The 22,549-nt window shown below is 44.4% G+C and overlaps 1 protein-coding gene across 2 annotated transcripts in view; it reads right to left on the bottom strand.

The window, feature by feature from the left end:
• Nucleotides 1-21,926, bottom strand: part of DDHD1 (DDHD domain containing 1) — a 68,051-nt gene extending 46,125 nt beyond the window's left edge. For both annotated transcript variants that reach the window (XM_040601823.1, XM_040601824.1), the window contains exons 1-2: nt 21,083-21,926; nt 6,055-6,228 (exon numbers count right to left, since the gene is read on the bottom strand). In XM_040601823.1, the coding sequence (XP_040457757.1) occupies nt 6,055-6,228; nt 21,083-21,857 (949 nt within the window). In that variant the 5' untranslated portion in view covers nt 21,858-21,926. The remainder of the gene's footprint in view (nt 1-6,054; nt 6,229-21,082) is intronic.
• Between the last annotated feature and the right edge of the window lie 623 nt (nt 21,927-22,549).

Below are 22,549 nucleotides of genomic sequence, written 5' to 3'. Positions count from 1 at the left end.
CTCTGACCTCTGGAGGAAGGAGATACAGCACGTTGGTAGAATCTGACCAACGGTAAAGCCTTGTTGCAGCCTACTAGCTTGTTTGTGCTGCAACAATCACAGAGTAATTTGTGTCAAAGGGACTGCTGGGATTCATCTGCTCCAACTCTCTACACTGGGCAGGGTCAACTTTTAAGTTGGATCCAATTTCAAGTTTGAATCAGGTTGCTCAGGCAATTTCCAGCTGAATTTTGAGCATCTATCTCTCTGTGCAAATACAATGAACTATGTCTCTTCCTATCTTACTATCACATACACTGAGCTTTCAGCTTCACTTCACCCCAGTTAAATGAATATACCTGAAAAAGATGATGGAGCAACAGATGATAGGTACTCAACTGTATTTATGATAGCAACAGCTAACTAAGTGTTCTTAAGGTAGAGATAGCAAACATTAAAGCTGTTAGAGGATATTATTTATACCAGGGACCACTTAATGATGTACCCTTTGAACCACTGCTCAGTGGTCTTGAATGGAAGAATTGGAACTAGCCCTCAGGCTAGCCTAGATCAGTGGGAAGTATCACCTCCTGCTACCTCCCAGGAGCATGCCCAGCACTTGCTGTTCCTGCTCTGCTGTTTGGTACCATCACCACTAGACAGAAGGCAATTTTACCATGTCCCAGGCAGCTGTGGGTCTCACAAATTAAACCTCTAGCTGAAAGCTGGACTGTGACAAAAGCTGCTCCTCCATCCTTGACCGTCTCCCTGCACTTGAAGCGGTGGGCACCTGCCCACTAACAGCTCTTCTGTGCTTGAGGAACTCACTGCAAGGCATATAAGGGCTCTGGCCACAAAGCAAGAGAGAAAAGTCAACACTGAAGCAGAGACTTTGACCCTCCATCAAGAAACTCTTGGTCAGAACATCACTGCCGTTATTATGGTTAAATACTGTTAGCAGAATATCTAGACTGAGAACCCTTAAGCATCTTCTGTGATCTGAGTTCACAGTCTTGTTTTATTTTACAATGGCACTTGGTATTAATGAAATCTCTTGAGAATGCTGCTCCTTTAACGGACTACTTTTGGTAGATCCTGAACTCACTGTCTGCCTCAGTGCACATAAAAAGCAGTTTCTAAATCTTACGTTATTCTGTAAGTTTTAAGCTTATCAACTGCTAAAAAGGTATTACGGTATTCCCTTCAAATTGGTTTCAGCTGAAATACTGTTTTACAGAACACATGCTATAACCTAGGTTCTTCTCAGAAATATTTATAGAATTATTTTACAGTAGTAAAATGGTAGAGTGTAATCACTGGGTGAATACAATATAAGAAAGGCCAGTATTTCTGCCAAAGGCAAAAGGGTATAACCCATTCGCAGTGTGATCAAATAAACACCCCTGATATTTCCACATTTAAAGGGCTGAAGTTTGATTCAAGTATTCAAAATTTTGAACTTAGGAATTTACATGAAAATGTCACCTGGCATCTTGTGTTGATACTAATTTATGTATGATAAGTTTGAAGAACAAATTGTTCTTACGAAGGACAAGCAAAGCCAATATATTAAAAAGCCTAGTGTTAGCTGGATGAAAAAAACCAAGTACCAGAAAAATTAATTTGAGGGCCTCAAACCCTCTAACTACCAACACCGCGGCAGAACAACAAATCAGACCTGGAAGCCCAAATATACTGTTACAGCAGTGCAGCATCTCATTTAGGGGTTTTAAGGTATCGTCAGTCAACTGTTTTTAGCGTAGACTCGAGCAGCAGACGCCAAGCTCTACTCCTCAATACACCTATAAAATGACAATGTGCTGACTCTAACTGCTCAGAAAAATTAATAAAATTACTTCATGTAATGACAAGCCAGAAGATGCCTTCCTGAAATCTGCCCATATGCAGATTTGCATTTGTGAAAATTTGTGATTTGCATTAATTCGAACGCAGGCTGCTGACATTCAGTTTCACAACAGTGCAGTCCAAACGCAGCCAAACCAATAATTCCTCACCCTAAGCGTGGTTTCCTCCTGTAGCTGTATCAGTTACTCTGACTTAGAAGACAGAATAGTAACGCCCTTTCCTGTATTTATCAACAATAAAGTGAACTATTTAAACTGAAAAAAACATACATGGAATTTCGCCAGGATCAAAGTAGACTCTGGTGTGATGAGGTGTGAAATAGAGCCTGGTCAAGCTATGGAGGAGATGGGTGATGCCCTTGCAATATTTGTTTGCACCAGGACTTCAGCAGCATTCCTCTGGCCTGGTTTTGGGCACCTTGGGAGGCAGACCTTCAGGCAGAGTCAGTGAAGGGAGAGGCTCATGCCCACAGCATCCCTTCCTGACACATCCTGGTCCATGGTGGTCTGGGGTGTCAGCTGTCACATGCCAACACCTCCTGTCCATGCCGCACTTCAGAGTTCACTGGTCAGTGTAGATGGAGGTGTTCAGAGATGCCAACACATTCAGAACAAAGTATCTCTCCAGAAATCTCAGAAATTTTGACTTTCTGTAAGCAGCAGATAGAGCTATGGTACCTGGGAACCATGTCTCTGAATTCCTATGGGACATAACCTTCTTGGAGACAAATCCAGGTCAACTAGATATGGAAAATCTAAAGGTTGCATTAACCTGCTTGGACAGCCCTAAGAAATAAAGCGCCCCATCCCTGTGTTGTGCCGTAACAAATAATATCCCTGAGAAAGTCATGCCACTGCTGAGACCAACAGCTCAGCAGACCACTGAAAATGATCAGGAACCATAAATGCAGCCCATTTTGCAAGGCATGAAATTAAATACTTTTTAAGGATGAAAACTAAAATACCATCCCTCTGCTCTAAAATGAGCAGAGGGATCTCCTGCTGAAGCAGTGGTGTCCAGGCTGCCCCATGGAAAACAGGACTTGAGAACATCATTCACCTAAAGACTGTCATGTGCTTTCTGTTATCGTCAGCATCTACAGCTTCACATGCTCCCAAATGACACTGGAAGTAGCGTGGGCATTGTATTACTTACAGGCCACAGGTTGGAGACCCCTATTCTGAAATATTTTGCGCTTTCAGAGGCAGGTTTGCTTGGATTAAGAGTTTAATAATGGGGCATTTATTCACAGACGTCTTATCATCAACAAAAGCTCTGGATGAAGCTTAGTTATTTCCCTGTTAACATGCTGCAACCCAAAAGCAGAATTAATAAATCAAATCGCTGGAGTGGGAAATCCTTTTTCTAGATGCAAGTGTACTCTCCTAACGTGGACCTCAAAACTAGAAACATGAGGAAAGAATACAGGCACTGCTTGCTGAGCAGTTACCCTTCACAGGTAATGCACACAGTGCTCACTATCGGTTTTTGCAAAGACGGACTCATCTGTACAGATGACTCCACACACAGACGGGAAGCAGCATCACCTGCCCTGTGGTTGAAGAGGGTGATTCCATCGCCAGCAATGCACTGGGCAGGCTGCTCAAAAGCTGAAGGGGCTGAACACCTGGAAAACTCGCTAGCAATTCCATTTCCTTCACAAAAAGATTTCAGAGGACAATAAAGAAAGAAGTATGATTAAACTGCATGTATATTGTCAACTGAGTCTTGGATACTAAGTTCCAGCATATCATACGTTACCCCGAGATAGCAGTCCATAAAAGAAAATTATCCAGAACACGAGCAAAGTGGAAGCTGCTCCTAACTTCTCAGCCTCCTGCCACCATTTAGAGCATGGCTGTGGTCACATCAAGAGCTGACAGGTTTGTCTACTGCGTATCAACAAGATGCTTGTTGACAAGCTGGTTTTTTGCTATTCATGATGGCAACTGGCACATTCATGTAAGAAAGTAATTATTAAAGTATAAAAAAATAGGAAAGAGACTATGACAGCAGATTGTATTAATTTTGCTGAGGAATTAGAGGAGATGGCTATTTTTTGTTCATTTACGGTGCTTTATCATAGCATCGTGAAGAGTCACTTAGCTTCCCAATGATATTTACAGATCTATTCACTTTCGCTAGTCTTAACAGCTACCTGTAAACGTCAATGGGACCAAAACATGTTTCATACAGGATACGATTTCAACAATTTGTAGCATTTAAGACATCTATAAACTGAATTCAGCACTTCCCCAACTAATTGTGTTTACTTCATCAGCAATAATGCAAATTGTAAAGCAACTCCCAGTGCCATGTGCAGATGGCAATCATGGATGCCAGCTGATCAGGGATGTATTGAGAGGCATATTATAATGAGAAAACCACTTTTCACACTTACTGTTAGCCATAATTTTCCTGCAACTCTATTACTACACAAAAAAAACCCCAAACCAACCCCTACTGAAAGTTACTGGTGTCTTGACACATAGTCCATTTTGAAGTGACTCCATACATAGCTTGGGGTTTTGGTTGTTTTGTGGTTTGGTTTTTTTGCTTTGCCTTTTTTTTTTTTTAACTTCAGTTTTAGAAAAGGCACTGGTGCCTGAATTTGGAATTCCTTTTTCTGATCTTTTATGTTTTCGTAAGTATCAGGGATTATATCCTTCTCAGCACTCTCCCCAATCTCACTAACCTCAAATCTGAAAAGTTTTGCTCCACAGACCAGACTATTTCTAAAAATCCCTGACCTCTCTTCCTTACTCGCTAAGGAGAACCCAAGTATAAATGAAGCCATCTTTCCTTCCATCAGAAGTTAAGCTACCAAAGGCTGGAAGCACCCAGCAGTCATAAAGATGTGCTTTTCCTATAAAAGCATACGAGCCTACCACAAACAGCACTGCACTCACAGCAGAGCTGCAGCTGTAGTAACAAAGCTGAGCTTTGTACCAGTACACTGGAACAATAAATAACTACAAACACACGGAAATACAGGTATAAGTGCCTTTCAAAAGGGCAGTTGTGCTGGCACAGTGCTGTGGCTCAAGAGGTCACACCATTTTATGCACCTACTTGACAAAGCTGTTAAAGCAGAAGACTGTAGAAGTACTGCAGACTGGGCCAGAGGAAAAGGTCTTTTTTAAATAGCAAAAAAAAAAAATATTCACAGAATCCTCACTAGCTTTGAGGGGAATTAGAAACTTCACTACTCTCTGTACTGTTGAAAAAGCTCCTTAAGTCAAGAAATGATATTCTGGTTTTCCTTACAGTAATTATAGAAGTACCCTGAATACTGCCTTGCTTCCAATTTATTAACAAGCTTTTAGTTGCGTGTTCAGGCAGTTCACACAAAAGAACTCCTCCATGCTCATGGCCAAAACACAACCATTCCTACACTAGTTTAAGATAAAGTTGCTTTATGAAAAATAACACAGCCAAAACCCTACTATAAAATATATTGTGAAGCCTCTGTACTTGCAGCTCTTGCTTTGTAGATTATTCACCAAGGGACAACCAACAAACAGAAGTGAAGTGCCAAAGCCAAGAATACTGATCTTTCACTGTGCTATACTTACCCTGAGCAACCAATTCAACTGTGTACATTAAATAACAGATCAGTAACTTCAGAGGGCTGTTCTTAAAAATGTGAAGTGCATGTGACAGACTCCCAGGAACACTAACCGAATGTCCTCAGCCTGGTCATTAAAATATAAGGACTTCCATAACAGAATGAATGCCCAAGATTTACTATAGCTGAAAACTACTTCAATGAATTCACAGACTGAACAAGAATGGAAGAAGAAATGTGATCTGTAAAACTGGTACTCCCTTTAGGGCAGAACTAGGAACGCTGGCCAGAGAGCTAATAATCAGTTTGCATTTGGGCACTGACTCTTCTTGTCACACCAAGAGATTTCAGTTTTGCAAGTGCAATTGCAAACACAATTAAAAGATATGAAACGTGAAGCAAAATGGGAACAAGGACTTTATCCACAAATATAATTTTTGCAGTATTCATCAAATGCACTGCAGCAGGAAATCCTGCAACATCAAGATGTGCTGAAAAACAGGAGAGCAAACTGATGCCTGTAACAATGTTCCTCACTATGTAGGGTGCAGAACCAGTACAGATCACATTATTTTTTAAGAAAACCAGACCCCAACTGTCCAGAAAACATACTGTAAGAATAGTGATCTAAACAATCTTACCGCCCTTCCCGTCAACAGGTTTTGATACTTTCATATCAAAGCTCTCTTGCACCTGCTGGCCTTTAAAGCGGTTGAGATGCTCCTGTTCTATTAAGTTACTTTCTTCTTCTTCCAGAGGTTGCCATGTACCATCAATAAACCACTGTCCACGCATTACAGGGATCTTTTCCGTTTCTGAAATAAAACAAGAGATTTTTTATGCACAAATCACAAACTGACAGTAGATAAGAAGGAAAGGGAATTCTGTTTGGTGTTCTGATGAAAAAGTTACACACTCCCACTGCTGGGGATGCTAACAGGGTAACCACAAATACCTCGAGTAACACCACCAGCTCTTCCCATGGGGCTGAAATGCGTGGTGAAGGTAGTACTAATCTGCAAACATGTGAGCTAACACGGCCAAATCTTCAGTGTCAGGATGTGAGAGACAGACAGAAAGATGAAAATTCTGCAAAATTTGTTAAGGGTTGAGTTCTAACAACAGTCCAGCTTTATTGGGATGTACTGCTCTCTACCCAGTTACCTTGAATTTTCAAAAAATTAGGAACATTGTGAGACTCATGCTCCTCTATAAAGTTTGACTGATAACAACCACTGGTTTCAAAGTTATCGAAAGGATGCAGAATGAGGAGATACAAAACCACTCACCATTACCCTGCCTGCAGAGTCTTCTTTCCTTTGGGAACTGCACTTACAAAATCCAAGTTACAGATCAATTAGTAGAAAGGATGATTTTAAAGAAATCGTTAAGAGACATTAAAGGGCTTTTTTTATTAAAATGAGTCTTTCACCAAGGGCTGTTCTCTGTCACTGCCATTCTAGTTTCAGTTTTGGCACTTCAATCGAGGAAGCTGGGTGCTGTCCACGTGACAGAAGTCTCTGTGAAAAATGTATCCTGGTGCTTAATTCTTCATCAAACTGTGCTTGATACCCACAGTAACTACTGGACTGTAGGGAGCAAGAATTCTCTTTCTTATTCCCATTCTTGCAAACAAGCTGATACAGTAGTATCTAGTGTAGCTCAGCTCAGAATTTCTCCTCCTCCGCCTGGAAAATCAAGGAGAAATACTATGTGTGCCTGTGCTCCATAAGCCTGTAAGACCCCAACCTCTGGCCTCATGGGGCCAGCAAAGATACAGGTCTGCTGAGACCCCAGAGCAGTTGGACCATGTATAGAGAGGACCAGCCAGATGCAAACGTCTCGTGTGTGTACATATTAATGGCAGAAGCTCTCCGAAGCAGGTAAGAACTCAGCCACAAAAGAAGAGGCTTAAAAAAGGAGATGGGGCAAAAAATAGGCTCTATGAGTCAAAGATCTGCTTCTACCTGGAAGGTGGAAAAAAAGCTGGTAAGGACAGCTTGGAAAAGAAACAATAGATGCAAATGAAAATCAGGTAAAAAACAAACAAGAAATAATAGAAAGCATGGAGATTTCAGAATTACTGAGCAAAGGAAGGGATTTATCTGATCTACCACCAGCCCAGTACAAGCGCAGCTGGGCAAGGGGACCTAGCCAAGGGCAGTGGTTTTTAGCCCGGTCACACCGCCCTGGTAGCACAGCTACTAGCTCAGGTCATGAAAGCATCTGCTTCACAGAGCACTGCACCACAACTGGGCACGTCCTGCTAAGCTTGATCGTGGTTCAGAAGTCTCTGCACTGCCCTTCGTGACAGACATGCCACTAGTGTTCACTGTGCCCATGGGCGCTAGTATATACCAGAAGTATTTTTTATATTAACTGCTTACAGATGAGAACTGCAAGCACCTCCATAATTTACTTGGAACCTCTAAACTATTTTGAATTCGTCACCTCTCAGATCACTGCACCTACAAGCTATGAATGTAAAAGGAAAATCCCCTTGCAATAAACTCCCCACAGGGCAAGTAACATTCAAAATGTTCCAAAGCCGATTCTGAATCCTTTCTGATAACAGATTTACAGGAACACACTATTTCCACAGTGCTAGAAATGATGATAAGCTCTTAAAACTACACCCTTGTAACAGAAGGGCACACTTGGGGGTGATGGCATCCTTCAGTTGGTCCTGCAGCAATCAGCAAGGAAAGATGAATATCAGGAAAGTTCACAGCAGGGAGGGAAGCAGATGCTGGAAGCAGATGATCTGGAGCAAGGAGCACAGATGACTACTGAACTCTCACAAGTGCTCACACTGGGACACACGCTCTCCCAGTTACCAAAGCATTCTCCTGACTGGGAATCCTGCAAGCAACCCCTCTATACACACGTGGCACAATACAGACTGAATTTTCCAGAACAATGGCTCCCAGCACTGCCAGTCTCTCTCATCCCAACTTCCCACAGATCCCAGGTTTCTCCAGCAGGCATCAGGCATGCTAGTCCACCCCTCCCAAGTCCCCCAGAGCACCATTCAAACTCTTTGACCCCTCCTGCATCCTCAGCTCTGCCTATATATAACACAGACAACTCGGGTCTTGTTGGCCTAATCAAAATGCAGACAGAAGTAGTGCAAGACCCAGTTCTGCCATTCAACTTCTGTTTGCACTGCTAAAATAGCTATTCCGGAGAGAAGCCAATTGTTATGCACTGAATTTCTAACATTCTGGATGTTGATGATCCATCAGATGAATAAAGAGGTTGGAGTGTTCAAAAGGCATGGTTAATGAATGAAAACCAATCCCAGATATCGGAAGAACAAAAGGTCTGAGTGGCTTTAAACTGCAGAAGTTAATAGTCACTACAAATTACATACAAAATTCAATTGTTTATGAAAATGTAAACTAACTTTGGAGTCCACACCCCATCAATGAGTATTTAGCTTTCATGGAACTAAAGTTAACCACGGCAGCATTAGTTGTCAATGTATACAGCACCTTCTCATCATGCACTTGTCTTAACTTTTTACATTTTACGCCTGTCAGGTATCTGCATTTTTCGGTAAAGCTAATACACACAGATCCAGTTAGGCTGCCCTTACAAACAAAGCACTGTCTGTAGGGAGAACTAAAATGCACATAATACATAAGCGCAGATAAAGGATCCCATTGTTGCTGAAGCAATGACACGACTATGTCAGATGTTAATCCTTGCTGGGAAAATCTGTAAGCAACTCCTTAATTCTTGTCTAAGCATTCTGATGAGGCTCCATTCATTGAATACATTAAAAGATATTTAAAAAAAATATCATATGAATACTATTTTGTACTCCAAACTAAATGAATACAAGACACCTCTTTTTCAGTTCTGAAGGGCTTTAAGTTTTTCACATGGGAATTTCCACCTACAGATTTCTAAAATTCTAAGCATAAAGCACTAAAATAAACATTTTCAGGCTCTTTTTGCCCGAGGGAAACTTTCTCGTAGTGGTTCTTTACAAGAGTAGACTGTAACACTCAAGAGCAGCTCCCAAACATAAGATGGGCAGTGCCTTTTCCAGAAAGGCTCAGCCAGGAAAAACTGGCATGTTTGAAACAAGAAAAAAATTATTGTAAAATCTTTACAGGACAGTTTAGTTTGGGATAATCTAATATACCTGGCTCAGGGTCTGCATAGGATGTTTCTATGGAAATACAAATCACTTTCACATCCAAAGACAGATTATTACGGAGCTTTGTTTTCAGGCTAAGGTTTTAAAACCTGAGTGAGGCAATTCTGTTTTCCACAGCTCAGTGGGGACCCAGGAGTTGCTTGGGTTTTTTTTTCATCCTCTCCTTTAAACTGCTGCATGCTATGTGTGCAGCCACAGCACCCTGAACTGCAAGCTTGTCTTATTTCACATTGCCAGCTGGATGGCAGGTTTGATCACGGTGCTACTGGGAAACCTCCAGAGAAAACCACCTAGTTGAGGAAGCAAGTAAGTAACATTTCCTTCCATCAGAAGCAGTTTAGTTTTAAGAAAAGCGAACACTGTCTTTCAGAACCAAAACAATCAAATTTGTGATCACAGCTCACAAAGAACCATTTCACCTTCTCATCAGAGAGGAGGCTCGGTAAAGTGGGGAAGTACAACTTCCCATTAACATTTGTGGTTTTAAAACTGAACAACAACGGCTATAATATTAGAAGCATGTTAACGCTGGATTTCAGTCCAGGTCAAAGTCTAAGTCCAATCATAACGATGACAAGAACCTATTGGTGCTAAAAGTCACCAGCTTCAAAAGCAAGTGGCATTTCACTTACGAAGAAAGAGAGGTATATTAATGGTAATTACACTGAATCTGCATTGGGTGGGGAAACGGTGTGACTGTAACACAAGAGGAGATTTTTCAGTATAATTTGTTGACTGTGGGAAACAGTAAAGGCACACCTTCATGAACACAATCCCTGTGTTTAATCTTGGATACGTGCTATTGCTTAAAGGTATCTCTGTGATTCACCTACAGAACTTGATGGAAGCTATTACAGTAATCACCATTAAAAAGTGATGAACTAAACCCGCCATTTTAACACCCAATTTCACTCACTCCTGTCCATCTTCAACAAATTCATTCATATCTTGGATATTAAGACAGTTTTAGAAAGCTTAAACTATATTCTTTCAGTTATTTTTGTTTTATGGGAGAATCAAATACACTGATATCTACATCATGTTGTAATTTAGCTTTTTTTTTTTTACCAGTATAGAATCCAGCTCTGTAATATGAAGTGCTATTTAACTTTGTCCCTACAATCCTGATTCCTAGAAAAGGATTTGCCTTGATTTCTTTACTGCCTTAAGTCTTATGCCATATAATCTGCAGTTGGCAGTGTTTCAGACTGAAAGATACCGATATATTTGACTGGTTATACACTTGCATGTTTTATTTGGACAAGAATTTCTAAATAAATTTGAATGGAAAGGCAGGGATTATGAGCTGATGAAAGGCACTTCATTTTAATTAGTCGTACATATTTTACCGCTTTTAGAGGAAATTAGTTTAAGAGATCTAGACTGCAACAAAGGATTTATTTATTTTTACACAAAAAGGTCTTTTTTTCCTGAAAATCCAAAGAATAAAATACAAGTGCTGTAATTAATGGTGTGATGTGAGAACATGAACAATTTGCATTACGATAATGACCTAAATCCTATGAATAATAAAAATTAAGTTAAAATAAAAAAATATATGCAACATGTAGTATACATGCAGTAATTTATATACGTATACCTCAGCTACTCTTTTTTTGTGTAGATCTTTAAACTGTGTGATCACATCCAATATAAACTGCATGCAAAGGTTAACTAATCCATAGAACACAATATGAAAATTAGTGAGCAGAACTTGCGTTCATTTTCCTTCTTTTACTACTACATCAATGCTATCACTTGTTTCTTTCCACCACACTGCCTGAAACAGTGTACACCTGAATTTAAATACTGTACAGCTCAAACTGTGGCTCACATAACCCTCTTTCACCTTACTTGAATCAGAACCAAAACGCTGAACACCTAAAATGATACAGAGATGGTAAGTAAAGGTTATTAAACAAGCAGCCAAAAGGAGGACTGTTTCGGAAAAACCAACACTGGCTAGCATGCAACCTGGAAGATAAACAAGATAGAATAAAATTATAAAAGAGCAAGATTTCAGTGAACTTCTGTTTCATTGCTTCAAAGCTGAGGTCCTGTTGAGATAGCAAGGTTAAGGTGCTTCTGGCACTACTCACTCATAATCTGAAGACACCTTTAATAATTTACCCACAAATCAGATCTAAAAAGTTAATATAATATTCAAACGCTCAGCAATTTAAATTAAAGGTAGTGTTTTGCTGAAGCTGACAATCCCAATTTCCCAGCTCCCCAAGCCCAAAGCCAAAAGGTTGAACAAGAAATACAAGCTCATAAAATGCAGCCAACTCTAGTTGCTTTTCAGTGTAGTAACTTGCCTTCCTTAAATTTGACTTCCTTATTACTACAGTTGCAAACAATTTGCAGTGCATGAGGATTACATCTGCACAAGTTGAATGTACTTGTGAGGCCACCATATGTGACATCTCAATCTGAAAGCTATTTAAATAATAAAGAAGTGCCCACACATTTACCAAGGATTTACCAAGGAAAAAGAAGAGTTTGGTGGTGTGGTGGGTTTTGTTTGTTTTTTTTCTTTTTTTATTATTCCTCCCAAGGCCTGCTAAAAGTGCTGAAAAGTGCTGAACATCATCCTGGAGCACAGCACTCCTAGCAATTGTAATACACACAAGAACTTGGATCATTGACATGAGCCACTGAAGTAAATGTATCCCAGAATAACATGCAGGGTACTGTTGGAGACTTCGTAAGATTTTCTATCTGTTCCTATTTTAACTGGGCGAAAATCATACTTTGGGTATATTAACTAATGCTCTGCCTGTAAGACTTTTCACTAGTGCAAACACTGTTAATTATAAGGATGATTATTACTCAACTATCAGCATGCCTCCTACCTACGCTGCAGCCATGGCCACTGCTGCCTCTACAGCCATAACGATTTGCAGATTCTACTTTTGCCAGTGCAAATGCACAGAGTGCAGTTTGCAGGACAAGAACTGTTCCTCTTACTTAAGTTCCTTGTGGTTAGGTTTGTAGAGTCTCGCAAAGGAAAAAAAAAACCAACAAAAAACTCATGAGGACAGAAGACTTATTATGAGAACAAGTGGTTATAGAAACTCATCGTGAGACTGAAGATTCCTATGTTTTACAGTCAGGGACTTGATCATGCATGCTGGGTGAACAAGCAGATCTTATAATAAAATAGCCCCAAACTACAATTTCATTATTTCATGTTTGCTAGGTAACATAACTGACTTTTAGAGTTTCTTTTTTCCCCAATAACTTAATGCTCTACAGCTTTCTAGCTATTCCCTAACATATTATTTCAGAATAGAGTAGCTTTTGTGACATTCAAGTAAATGGAGCCACTCATTTAATCGCAGCCCGGGTGACCTTCCTTCATTTAACTACAAACACATGCAATCTGTTCTGCTCTTTCAAAAGGAACAACATAACCTGAAGAGGAGTTCAAGGGTGAAATCCCGGTCTCAGAAAACTAAAGAGAGCTACATGAATTTACAGATCCAGGCTTTTATTTTTTATTCAGTATCTGAGATGAAAAGAGATTTCATTCACTGAGCAGTAAAGATTATTATTTTGCTGGTCCATCAAATTGCTTTATTAAACCAATTTCAAAATTACAGGTGGAAGTTACTTTTGACTTTCACAGCCACTAAGCACATTAAGAGCAATCTGATTGGCATAGATGCGATTTTCTTCCCAGACTCTGATCTACAGAGCAGCTACACATGCGAGCCGCCGTGTTTGCTTCAACATTAGATGCAGCAAGGAACACGTGCTTTGCTCCACTGCAAGTGTGAATTGCCCCTGTTTTACCAAGACCACTTGAAGTATTCAAGCAACGACTTCTGTTTTTCTCCTGAACCACTTTTAATCAGTATACATTATGAACCGAGCAATCCCAAACAACAACAAAAGGCTGACCTTCGGGGCTGGTTCAAATGTCAAATGCAGAAGGAACCCCTCAAAAAGAGATTAATGCCCTCAAAGTCATCTCTCATCTCAATTGCTATGTATCACCCGAAAACATAGGGTGTATCATGTTTTTCAAGAAGGGTTTTTCTGGTTTAATAGTTTAATTAACATTTCTACAAGTGCTCTTTACACAGACCTGAACCCAATGGGCCAAGTCAAAATCCTAAAGCTCGCCTCACTAGCCACATCAACGATGAGCAGGCAACGCTCATCAAAAAAACTTGGGAGTGTTCAACCATGAAACAGGGCTACAGTTTTAAGTTTAGAGCTTTATTTTTTATTGGATTCTTATCAATTAAAATAGCTTGCCAAATTTCACTGCTAGTACTCTGAGGTGAAGCACTTCCACCAGCAGTATTTGTGGCTGGAGTCAACAAGCTGTAGGAGCTAGTCCCTTATCAGCTCTTTTCTCCCGAGAAAAACTTGCATTTTTTGAAACCGCATGAGATGAAAGCTAAACCGACCCACAAAAGAGCAACTGTGCCACATGACAAACATGTGAGTACCTCCTAAAAGGTAAGCACATGCTCAAATCCCATTGGAAGTCACGAGACTTTTGCACAATCACACTCTCTGCTCAGTGTGCATGCTCTCCCGACAGGCGCTCGTCAATCAGTCTTTGTTAGCAAGCTCTCACCAGCACCGAGCAGCAGCAATCACCTACATACACTTTGAGCCAGTAGGTTCCTATACAGGAATATCTTTAAAAAAAAAAAAAAAAGCAGCAAGATTTTTCCTGTGCATACCTCAGACCTACCACTAATGAACAAGATGGAGATATTCAAGGGCACAATAACCTTTGCACAAAATCCCTTCTCCTTTGCAGGGATTTTTTTTCTCCACTCGCCTAACCTTGCTTCCTTTTTCTGTCTACTCCACCCCAACTCCAGATTCCCCTATACTTTCATCCCCAGATTTCACTTATTCCTTGAAATTTTTTTACCCTGTCCCCCAGAAAACCACCATGATTTTAGTTTCTTTCACCTTATATATCACTGCCTGGGATCCCACTTGCACCTTGTATTCCCTTCACCCCAGCACTTGCTAACCATGCTATTTATAACACTTACAAACTCCTGAAGCTTCTGCTTTTCAGCTCCACACCAGGCACACTCTAGTGTGGCTTCAGCTGCTTGCAACCTGTTTGAGAACAGAACATACCACAAAAAGGTCACAAAAGTGACCCGGCCAACACTCAAAACCACTACTTCTTATCTTCACTTTTTCAAGCCTTGCAGATATACCAGCGAAAGAACAGCTCATGCTTCTTATTTTAATTTCTTGCTTTTTTGCGAATTTTTTTCTTCCATCCAGTCCTTCTATTTACTAACCTACACAGTGTCAGCTCTTACAGATTGTCATGCTCCTCTTGGGGCAAAAAGGAACTGTGCCCAAGGTCTCTCTCTGCCTTCAGTACTTTTTTTTCCCCTAGACAGCATCTCCCCCTGCCACATGTATGCGCAGAAATCCACCTGTCATCTATCCTCAACTTAGTTCCATCACCTCCAAATTAAATCCCATTCAATGTCTTTGATATTGCCACAGTCAAATTATTCAAGATGGAATTACATCAGAACAGAACTCCTGATCCTTCTCATCCCACAAACATTTTCTGCTTTCTCTGTTATAGTAGGTAACACCCTGTCCCCCAGAACTTGTAACCCAAGTATTCCCTGCATCTCTGCCTTACCTCCTGTTGGCCACATCTAGCAGCAACAAATGCTGGACCATACCAAAGGGCAAGCACATCTCACTTTCTAAGCTGAGTCCATCTTAGCTACTCTGCTGTAGCTGACACCAGAGAGCAATTCTGTGATTCTGGTATCATTTACATAAGTAAGACAACAGATTAGTTTTGCTTAAATAATACTTGTAAGTCACAAACAAAAGCTGAGGACACAGAAGAAACTTGCCCTCAAAGACACATCTGAGTGAAGCGCTGACATTTGCCACCTGTTCTCGTGAATGCATCCTAAATGCCACAAGCTCTCTCTCTACTGAAAGGAGGAAAAGTACCAGGGACCATAAATATAAACAGAACATACATAAACAACAACAAGAAGTGATGTGTGATTTAATACGCAGAGCACTGCAAACCTACACATTGTTTCATCTATGTGTGTTAAGCCTTCTAGTCAGGAAGGAGCTGGCCAAAACTAAGCTACCAGATACATCTGGAAGGATAGTATGTTAAGAACAGAAGCAGAAAAGTAAAACCCAGGGCAGACTTTGAGTAGTAAAAGTAATGCCTTACCTTGCCATGTAATCTATCAGTATTTTATTTGAAAAAAAACCAACAACATACCTTGAGAGAAAAGCAAAGACGACAGTATTCAGGAATTCAGTCTTTGATCGAAAGGTCCTTCACACAAAGGAAATTGTACCGAGTTCAAAGACTGCCCAGCATACCAAAAGCAATGTTCTAAGCATGCTGTAAAGCAACTATGTTCTGCTGCTAAGTGCAGTCTAAAACAAATGCAAGCCACAAACATACTGATAAACTCCTGATTCTAAGCCCCCAATTTTCATCTTGCCTCCTGAATCTGTTTTAACTATTTCTGTTTCAGAATACAAACCAAAACCCATAAACTAAGCACACAGACTCAGAAGAAATACCAGACATTGATTAAAGCAGCCAGGCAAGTCTAGTGGGGTTTCAAGATGGATTTAGGGTTCCCAGTCTGTAGTGTCAGCATTCGAATTTATCCTGCCAGCTCTAGGAAAGGTGCAAGCACCCAAGCCTCTTGCACAAAGCAGATGGCAGAGAAGCACCTTATGACTCTGAAATGTAGTTTTAGTCTTGACAGTGCAGAAAGAACCACCAGCAGCTGAGGTACAAGTGGTTTCATATCTTACCACTAACATCTACCTCCTACATCAAAACAAGCACATGATTTTAAAAAAAATCCACCAAGAAAACAGCCTTTTGTAATCATTTGGTGCCAAGTATCAATTATAGTCCAAGAATTCTCAGTAATCTTCCTGACTAAGTACAGAGGGCAAATGACAATGCCCTGATGTTCATGTCTCATTTCACAAAAGCTCAACCTGCAGTGGCTTTTCACAGGGTGGTAGTGACTGCCTCTTCTTCCTGTTTACAAAGCAGCTCACAGGGAGCTTACAAAAGAAAACAGACAGTCTTGGATGTCTCTTCCAGTCCAAGTTTAAAGGCAGCTGAAACAGTTTTCAATAGCTGCCCAATTCCAGCCTGAGTGTACAAATTTTAAAATTAAGACCCAGTGATCCACTCTCTATTCACAGGTATTTTTCAGACTAAGATCAGTAAAATATCTGCTACAGCAGATCTTATATCTTTTCAGGGGTGGTAATAGCAAACAATTTTTTTTTAAATACTACAAGAGGTATTCTACTTAATAGACTTCTGCAACTATTAGGTACAAAACCCATACATGTTGAAAAACAAACAAAACCCCAACCCTTACCAAATCTGTGTCTGAGAGCGGAGTATTTCATCCTTCCCTAAAAGACAATGCTCCACAGACTCCCCAAATGGCTGCAGAAACACATATTTTTTTTTCTTGCTTCTCTCCACATACAACCAGATTTTACAGAAGTCCTACTTCAATTTTAAGAACCACTGCTGCAAGACAGATGCCAGCCAAGATGATAGGCATCCCAACACACAGTCAAAATTCAAACTGGAGAACATGCTGGGATGAAGATGACTACCTGGAGAGTGAAAGTGGATTGATTTGTAAGAAAACACAGGGAAATTGACAATGTAACCATCTAAAAGCAAGGGGAAAGCAAATACCAGACAGGGCAACAGCTGCCCAGGACAAACTCACAAGCCAAGGAACACAATAGAACCACCCAGAAGCCCACAGGCTGCAGATTTAACAGACTCATCCAGGACTTTGAAAACTAAACTGTGTAATCCTATAGAAAAATGATTGTGAAGCAGCCCTCTTCAACCAGGAGGGCAGAAAAGGTCTGGATAACTTAAGAAGATTCAAACAGAGGAACCTTGTATAAAATATCCCTCATTATGTCCACTGAAGCCAAGAAGTAGCCTAACTCCAAGTTACTCACTTATCCAGGAGCCTATGCTAATAATTTTAGTCCTCTTGCGCCATCTTTGCTAGTTTTACAATATTCATTAAATAAATCCCAGAGGTCACAAGGTAAGGATAAAATTCTCAGTAATTACTCTGCTCAAATTGTAACTTAGTCTGATACTCCTGAAGTTACAAATGAACCTTGTGATGAGCTTAAGATGTCTAAAGATGCAAAGTGAAAAAAAATTTCCGCACATGCCAAGCTACAATCAACATTTCCCTGTCATTAAGATGCCACAATAGCTGAAGAACTGTCAGCCCATTCAGTATTGGAGCTGTGATAGACAGCAGCCTTCTGGGAAGTACAGCACATACATGAAAAAGAACAACAAAAAAAGCAGTAACACCAAACATAAAAGCTTTTGACCTTCACTCTGAACTGAAAATGTGAATCAGCAAAACTGGATAGCAGTTTCTGTACTCTTTAACATGCACTTCAGCATATTTTAAGTCAGTTGTACTCCATTACACTTCATGCTTGTGTGATCAGAGAGCAAGATTCTCCTCCCTTACTTACTTGCTCTGCTAGTGCGAGATCTGGTTTGCTGCCACCGGCTCCCTCCCACACTACAGCAGACCAAGGTAGTAGCTACCCTTTGGATCCAAAATTACATGCACACTATCAAGTGGGAATAACTTGGTAATAACAGCTACACCAAGGCCTTCAAAAGCACAGATGTGACTGAATCCTTAGGATATGACCTTGCTGTTTCCTCAGGTCTGGTCACAGCAGCTGGGAGAAAGGCAAGAGGGCCCATGTCCACAGGGAACAGAGGCAAGGAAATGTACAAGTGAAAGAGGAATTAAACCAGAAGACACTGACAAGCCTTTGAAACACCAAAAGTTTATCTTCAGTCTTGCGAAGGAGTGGACTTGCTAATAAGAAAAGACTTGAGCATTCTCCTTAATCAGCTTTCTGAGGACTAGAAAACACCCCCGTCACTAAGTCTTCTCAGTGAGTTTATTTCTCCCCTGCCTAGCACTGCTTCTGGTGCTAACCTCTGGGAATCTCTCCTTCCAAGCATCAGAAATCATCTCTGCACAGCATAGGTTGCCGTTTGAAACATCTGCTCCTCAGGCTTAATGAGACTGAGTCAGCTTCCAAAACGGACAAGGCACAGGGTCAAGAAATTAAACCTTTAAGCTGCTGACGAGTACAGCCTCTTGCTTCCATTATCAGGAGCAATCCTGCCTCACCTGACAGCTCCGCTCACTTGTTCCTCTCTCTCCCTGGGGCACAGTTACAAGAGGGATGGCAGCAGTTTCCTCATCCCTTGGATGACCTGCATCATCTCTTTCCAGTAACCACGTGTTACTGAGTACCAGCCACAGGGGCTTCAGGGTGGTGACAGGGAGAACCACCTCTGCTTTCGGCTCAAGGAGCTGTGCCCAGCCTCCCCTAATTGAAAACACATGTGGACAGAGAAGTCTTCTTGTCCCTCGAGCTCACCGTCTGTCTGCTGGGGCAGGGATCTGAAAGACAAATTGGCACACTGCAAGTGAATTGTACCATGTGGTATTGTCGTTTATGGATCTCCCTTCTGGAAAGACTGTTATAAAGAAGAGGGAAAACAACAAAAAGCCCTAGTTTTCCTATCTGAGTCAGTTCTGCTGTTCCTCTGTGACTCCCACCTGAGTCTCACAAATATGCAGAGGAGACAAGAGAAACCTACCTGCCTGCCCCTCTCCCAAGTCTGTGTGTCTACTCCCTGACTACTCTGCATCTCTCACTCTGCTCATAACACTTTCCAACTGCATTCCTTCAAGGACAAGGGAAATAAGTCCTCAGGGCCACAGGGTAAGCAGTGGCACAGCTTGTCTGCTCTACAAGAGCAGATGCTCTCTTGTCGAGCAAGACCCTGGGAGACATGCCCTGCAAATGAAGGGGCAGAAGAGCTGAGGTGTCATGCTCTTCTTTCATTACCCCAAGGTCTTCTCTCCTCCAGCAAAGGACACGTGAATGGAAGGGGAAGGGTGGCAGATGGGTTACACCACCACCTTGTTTTGAAGTTGAGGGGGTAAAACAAATTCCCTTCTTTTGGAAGCCTAAGAAAGCCCGTGCACGTATCTGAGATGCCTGTTGCATCCCCTCGACAAGAAAGGGGGAGAAGTCCTATTTCAGGCCCCTTCCCAGTGGACAGGTGATGGGAAAGGGAAGATGAACTACAGTATCATCATTTTCCAAGGGCAGAGGACAAGGGTAGCAGAGGGGAAACCTGGCATCTGCTCTCTCTTCCATCGTTCCTTACTAAAGAAGAGGGATCAGAAGTGAGTGTGGCAGGGAGGCAGAGGACAAATAATTGCTGTTTCTACCCTGCTCCTTCTGAAGGACAGGTATATATTGAGGAAGGGCAAAAGTGCTGAAAGCAAACAGCCACCCTCACTCACACTTTGTTTTGGAAAAGGGAAGCATAACCAAGAAGGTTCTTGGTCCCATACCCTCCCACTTTCTCCTGCACATATCAAGAAATGAGAAGACATCCAGACCAACTATTCCCGTGTCTCTGGACACCAGGGGTGAATGCCCAGATCCCCATCTCTTGCAGGTGCATGCACACAGGGCAGTGAGGGAGGGAAAGATGTCCAGTTCCCTTTGCAGCTGGAAGCCACCAAAGAGGTGCCCAGTACACCCTTTGCCATGAGCCTGCATGGGGGGTGAGGGGTACCCTGTGCCTCTCATCCTCTGGGGGGGTGTGGGGGCGGTCCAGTGCCCCCTCCCTCACATGCATGCCGAAGGACAGCCAGGCTCAGGCTGCTTCCCTTATGATTGTGCATAGGAGGGAGGAGGGGATGCCCAGTGCTGCATTTCACACCACTTGGAAGGGAAATTCCCAGTCCCTCCTGGCTCAGGTGTGTGTTGGAGATGTGCACCCAGGCTCCCCTCTCCCTGGAGGGCATTTTGCCCTGTACCCCTTACCCCGAGGTGTACACGGGCAGCAAGAGGTCAGTCCCCTCGGCCAGGTTTGCATGACAGGGAGCATTCAGACCCCCGTTCACCCACCATGGTGTGCGGGGGGCGTTAGGATGGGCTGCCCAGTGTCCCCACGGAGAGGGAAACCCAGCGCAGGGTCTCTGCACGCAGGGGATACCCAGAGTCCCTTGCCAGGAGAGCGGGAGCCATCCCAGCCTCCCCCCCCCGGTGGCCCCCTCCCCCGGTCTCAGTGCGAAGACACCGGGAGTCCCCGGCCACCCCCCCGGAGCAGGTGCACCGGCCACCCCCGACCAACCCCCCCCTCCCTCCCGGGGCAGGGGCACCGGCCGGCACCGGCCACCCCCCGCCACCCCCACCCCCGGGGCAGGGGCACCGGCCATCCCCCGCCACCACCCCCCGGGGGCAAGGGCACCGGCCACCCTCCGCCACTACCCCACTCCCCGGGGCAGGTGCACCGGCCACCCTCAGCCACCTCCCCCCCCTCCCGGGGCAGGGGCACCGGCCGACTCCCCGTCAGGGCCGGCAGCACTCACGGTTCCAGTAGACGGGGTAGCTCTCCGCGTTGGCCACGTCCACCTCGTAGAGCCCGCTCCGCACGCACACCGGCTCCACGGCCTCGCTGTCCCGCCGCTCGGCCGGGCCGCCGGCTCTGAGGGCGCGGTAGGCCAGCTCGATCCGCAGCGAGTCGTAGCCGATGAAGGGCTTCCAGGTTTTCCGGTCCTCCTGGTAGAACCACCGCACCTCCTCGGCGCCCAGCTCCCGCACCCCCTCATAGCGGGGCCGGCCACCGCCCGGCCGCCTCGTCTCGGGCAGCGCGGCGGCCGCCAGGGAGAAGCCGCTGCCGCCGCTCTCGCTGCTCGCCAGCCCCGCTCCCTCGCCCTCGCTGCCTTCGCCGTCCGTGTCCGTGGAGTAGCGCGGCGAGGCGCAGGACTCGGCCGAGGGGAAATCGCCGCCCGCGCCCGTGGAGTAGCGCAGCGAGGTGCCGGACTTGGCTGAGTGGAATTCGCCGCCCGCGCCCGTGGAGTAGCGCAGCGAGGTGCCGGACTCGGCCGAGTGGAAATCACCGTCGTCGCCGGCCTCGTCGCTCAGGCTGGGCTCCCGCCGCAGGGCGGCCGCCGCCTCCCGCTCCCCCTCAGAGGAGGAGGAGCGCTTCGGGGGGTGGCGGGGCGGGCCGGTGCGGGGGTGCTGCACGCCACGGCTCGCCGTCTCCGTCGCTTCCTCCTCGCCGCGGGTCGCCCGCTCGTAACCGCTGGCTTCGCCGGGCAGGTCCCAGGTGCCCGGCGGCGAGCGGGGCTCCGGGTAATCCATGCCGCTGAGGCGCCCGGCCCGCGGTGCCGCCTCAGCGCAACCGTCGCGCCTCCCGCCGCCCCTAACCGCCGCCGGCTCCGTCTGGGCGGGGGCGGCGCCACATCGTCACGCGCGACGCGACGCGGCCGGGGCGGGGCGGCAGCACGCAGCCTGCGGGCCCGCGCGGGGAAGCGCAGGGGGCGGCCGCGGGGCGCGGCGGGGCGTGAGGCGCGGGGCGGCGTGAGGCGGCCTCGGCTAGCGCCCGCGGCCCCAGTTCTGCGGGTGAGGCGCCTCACAGTGCCGAAAGGCCTGTCCGTGTCAGAGGCACCCTCGGACGCTGCCTGCAGCCCCATCCGTGTGTGAGGCACGCTCAGACACGGCCTGCAGCCTCCTGTGCCGTGTGAGGCACCCTCAGACACCACCTGTGGCCCTGTCACTGTGGGAGACACCCTCAACATTGTGAACAGCCCCAGTTCAGTGTGAGGCACGCTTAGACACAGCCAACACTCTCCTGTGCAGTGTGAGACACCCTCAGACGCCACCTGTGGCCCTGTTCGTGTGTGAGACCCTTAGCACTGTGAACAGCCCCAGTTCTGTGCTTGAGGCACCCTCGAACACTGCCAACAGCCACAGTTCTGAGTGTGAGACACCCGCAAACACAGTCTACAGCCCCATCTTGTGCAAGACACCCTCAAACACAGCCTGAGCTCCAC

The sequence above is a fragment of the Falco naumanni genome, chromosome 7 (assembly GCF_017639655.2).
Source record: "Falco naumanni isolate bFalNau1 chromosome 7, bFalNau1.pat, whole genome shotgun sequence".
Classification (NCBI taxonomy): Eukaryota; Metazoa; Chordata; class Aves; order Falconiformes; family Falconidae; genus Falco; species Falco naumanni.
Note: the sequence above shows the minus strand (reverse complement) of the source record. Positions and strands in the feature narration are given on the sequence as shown.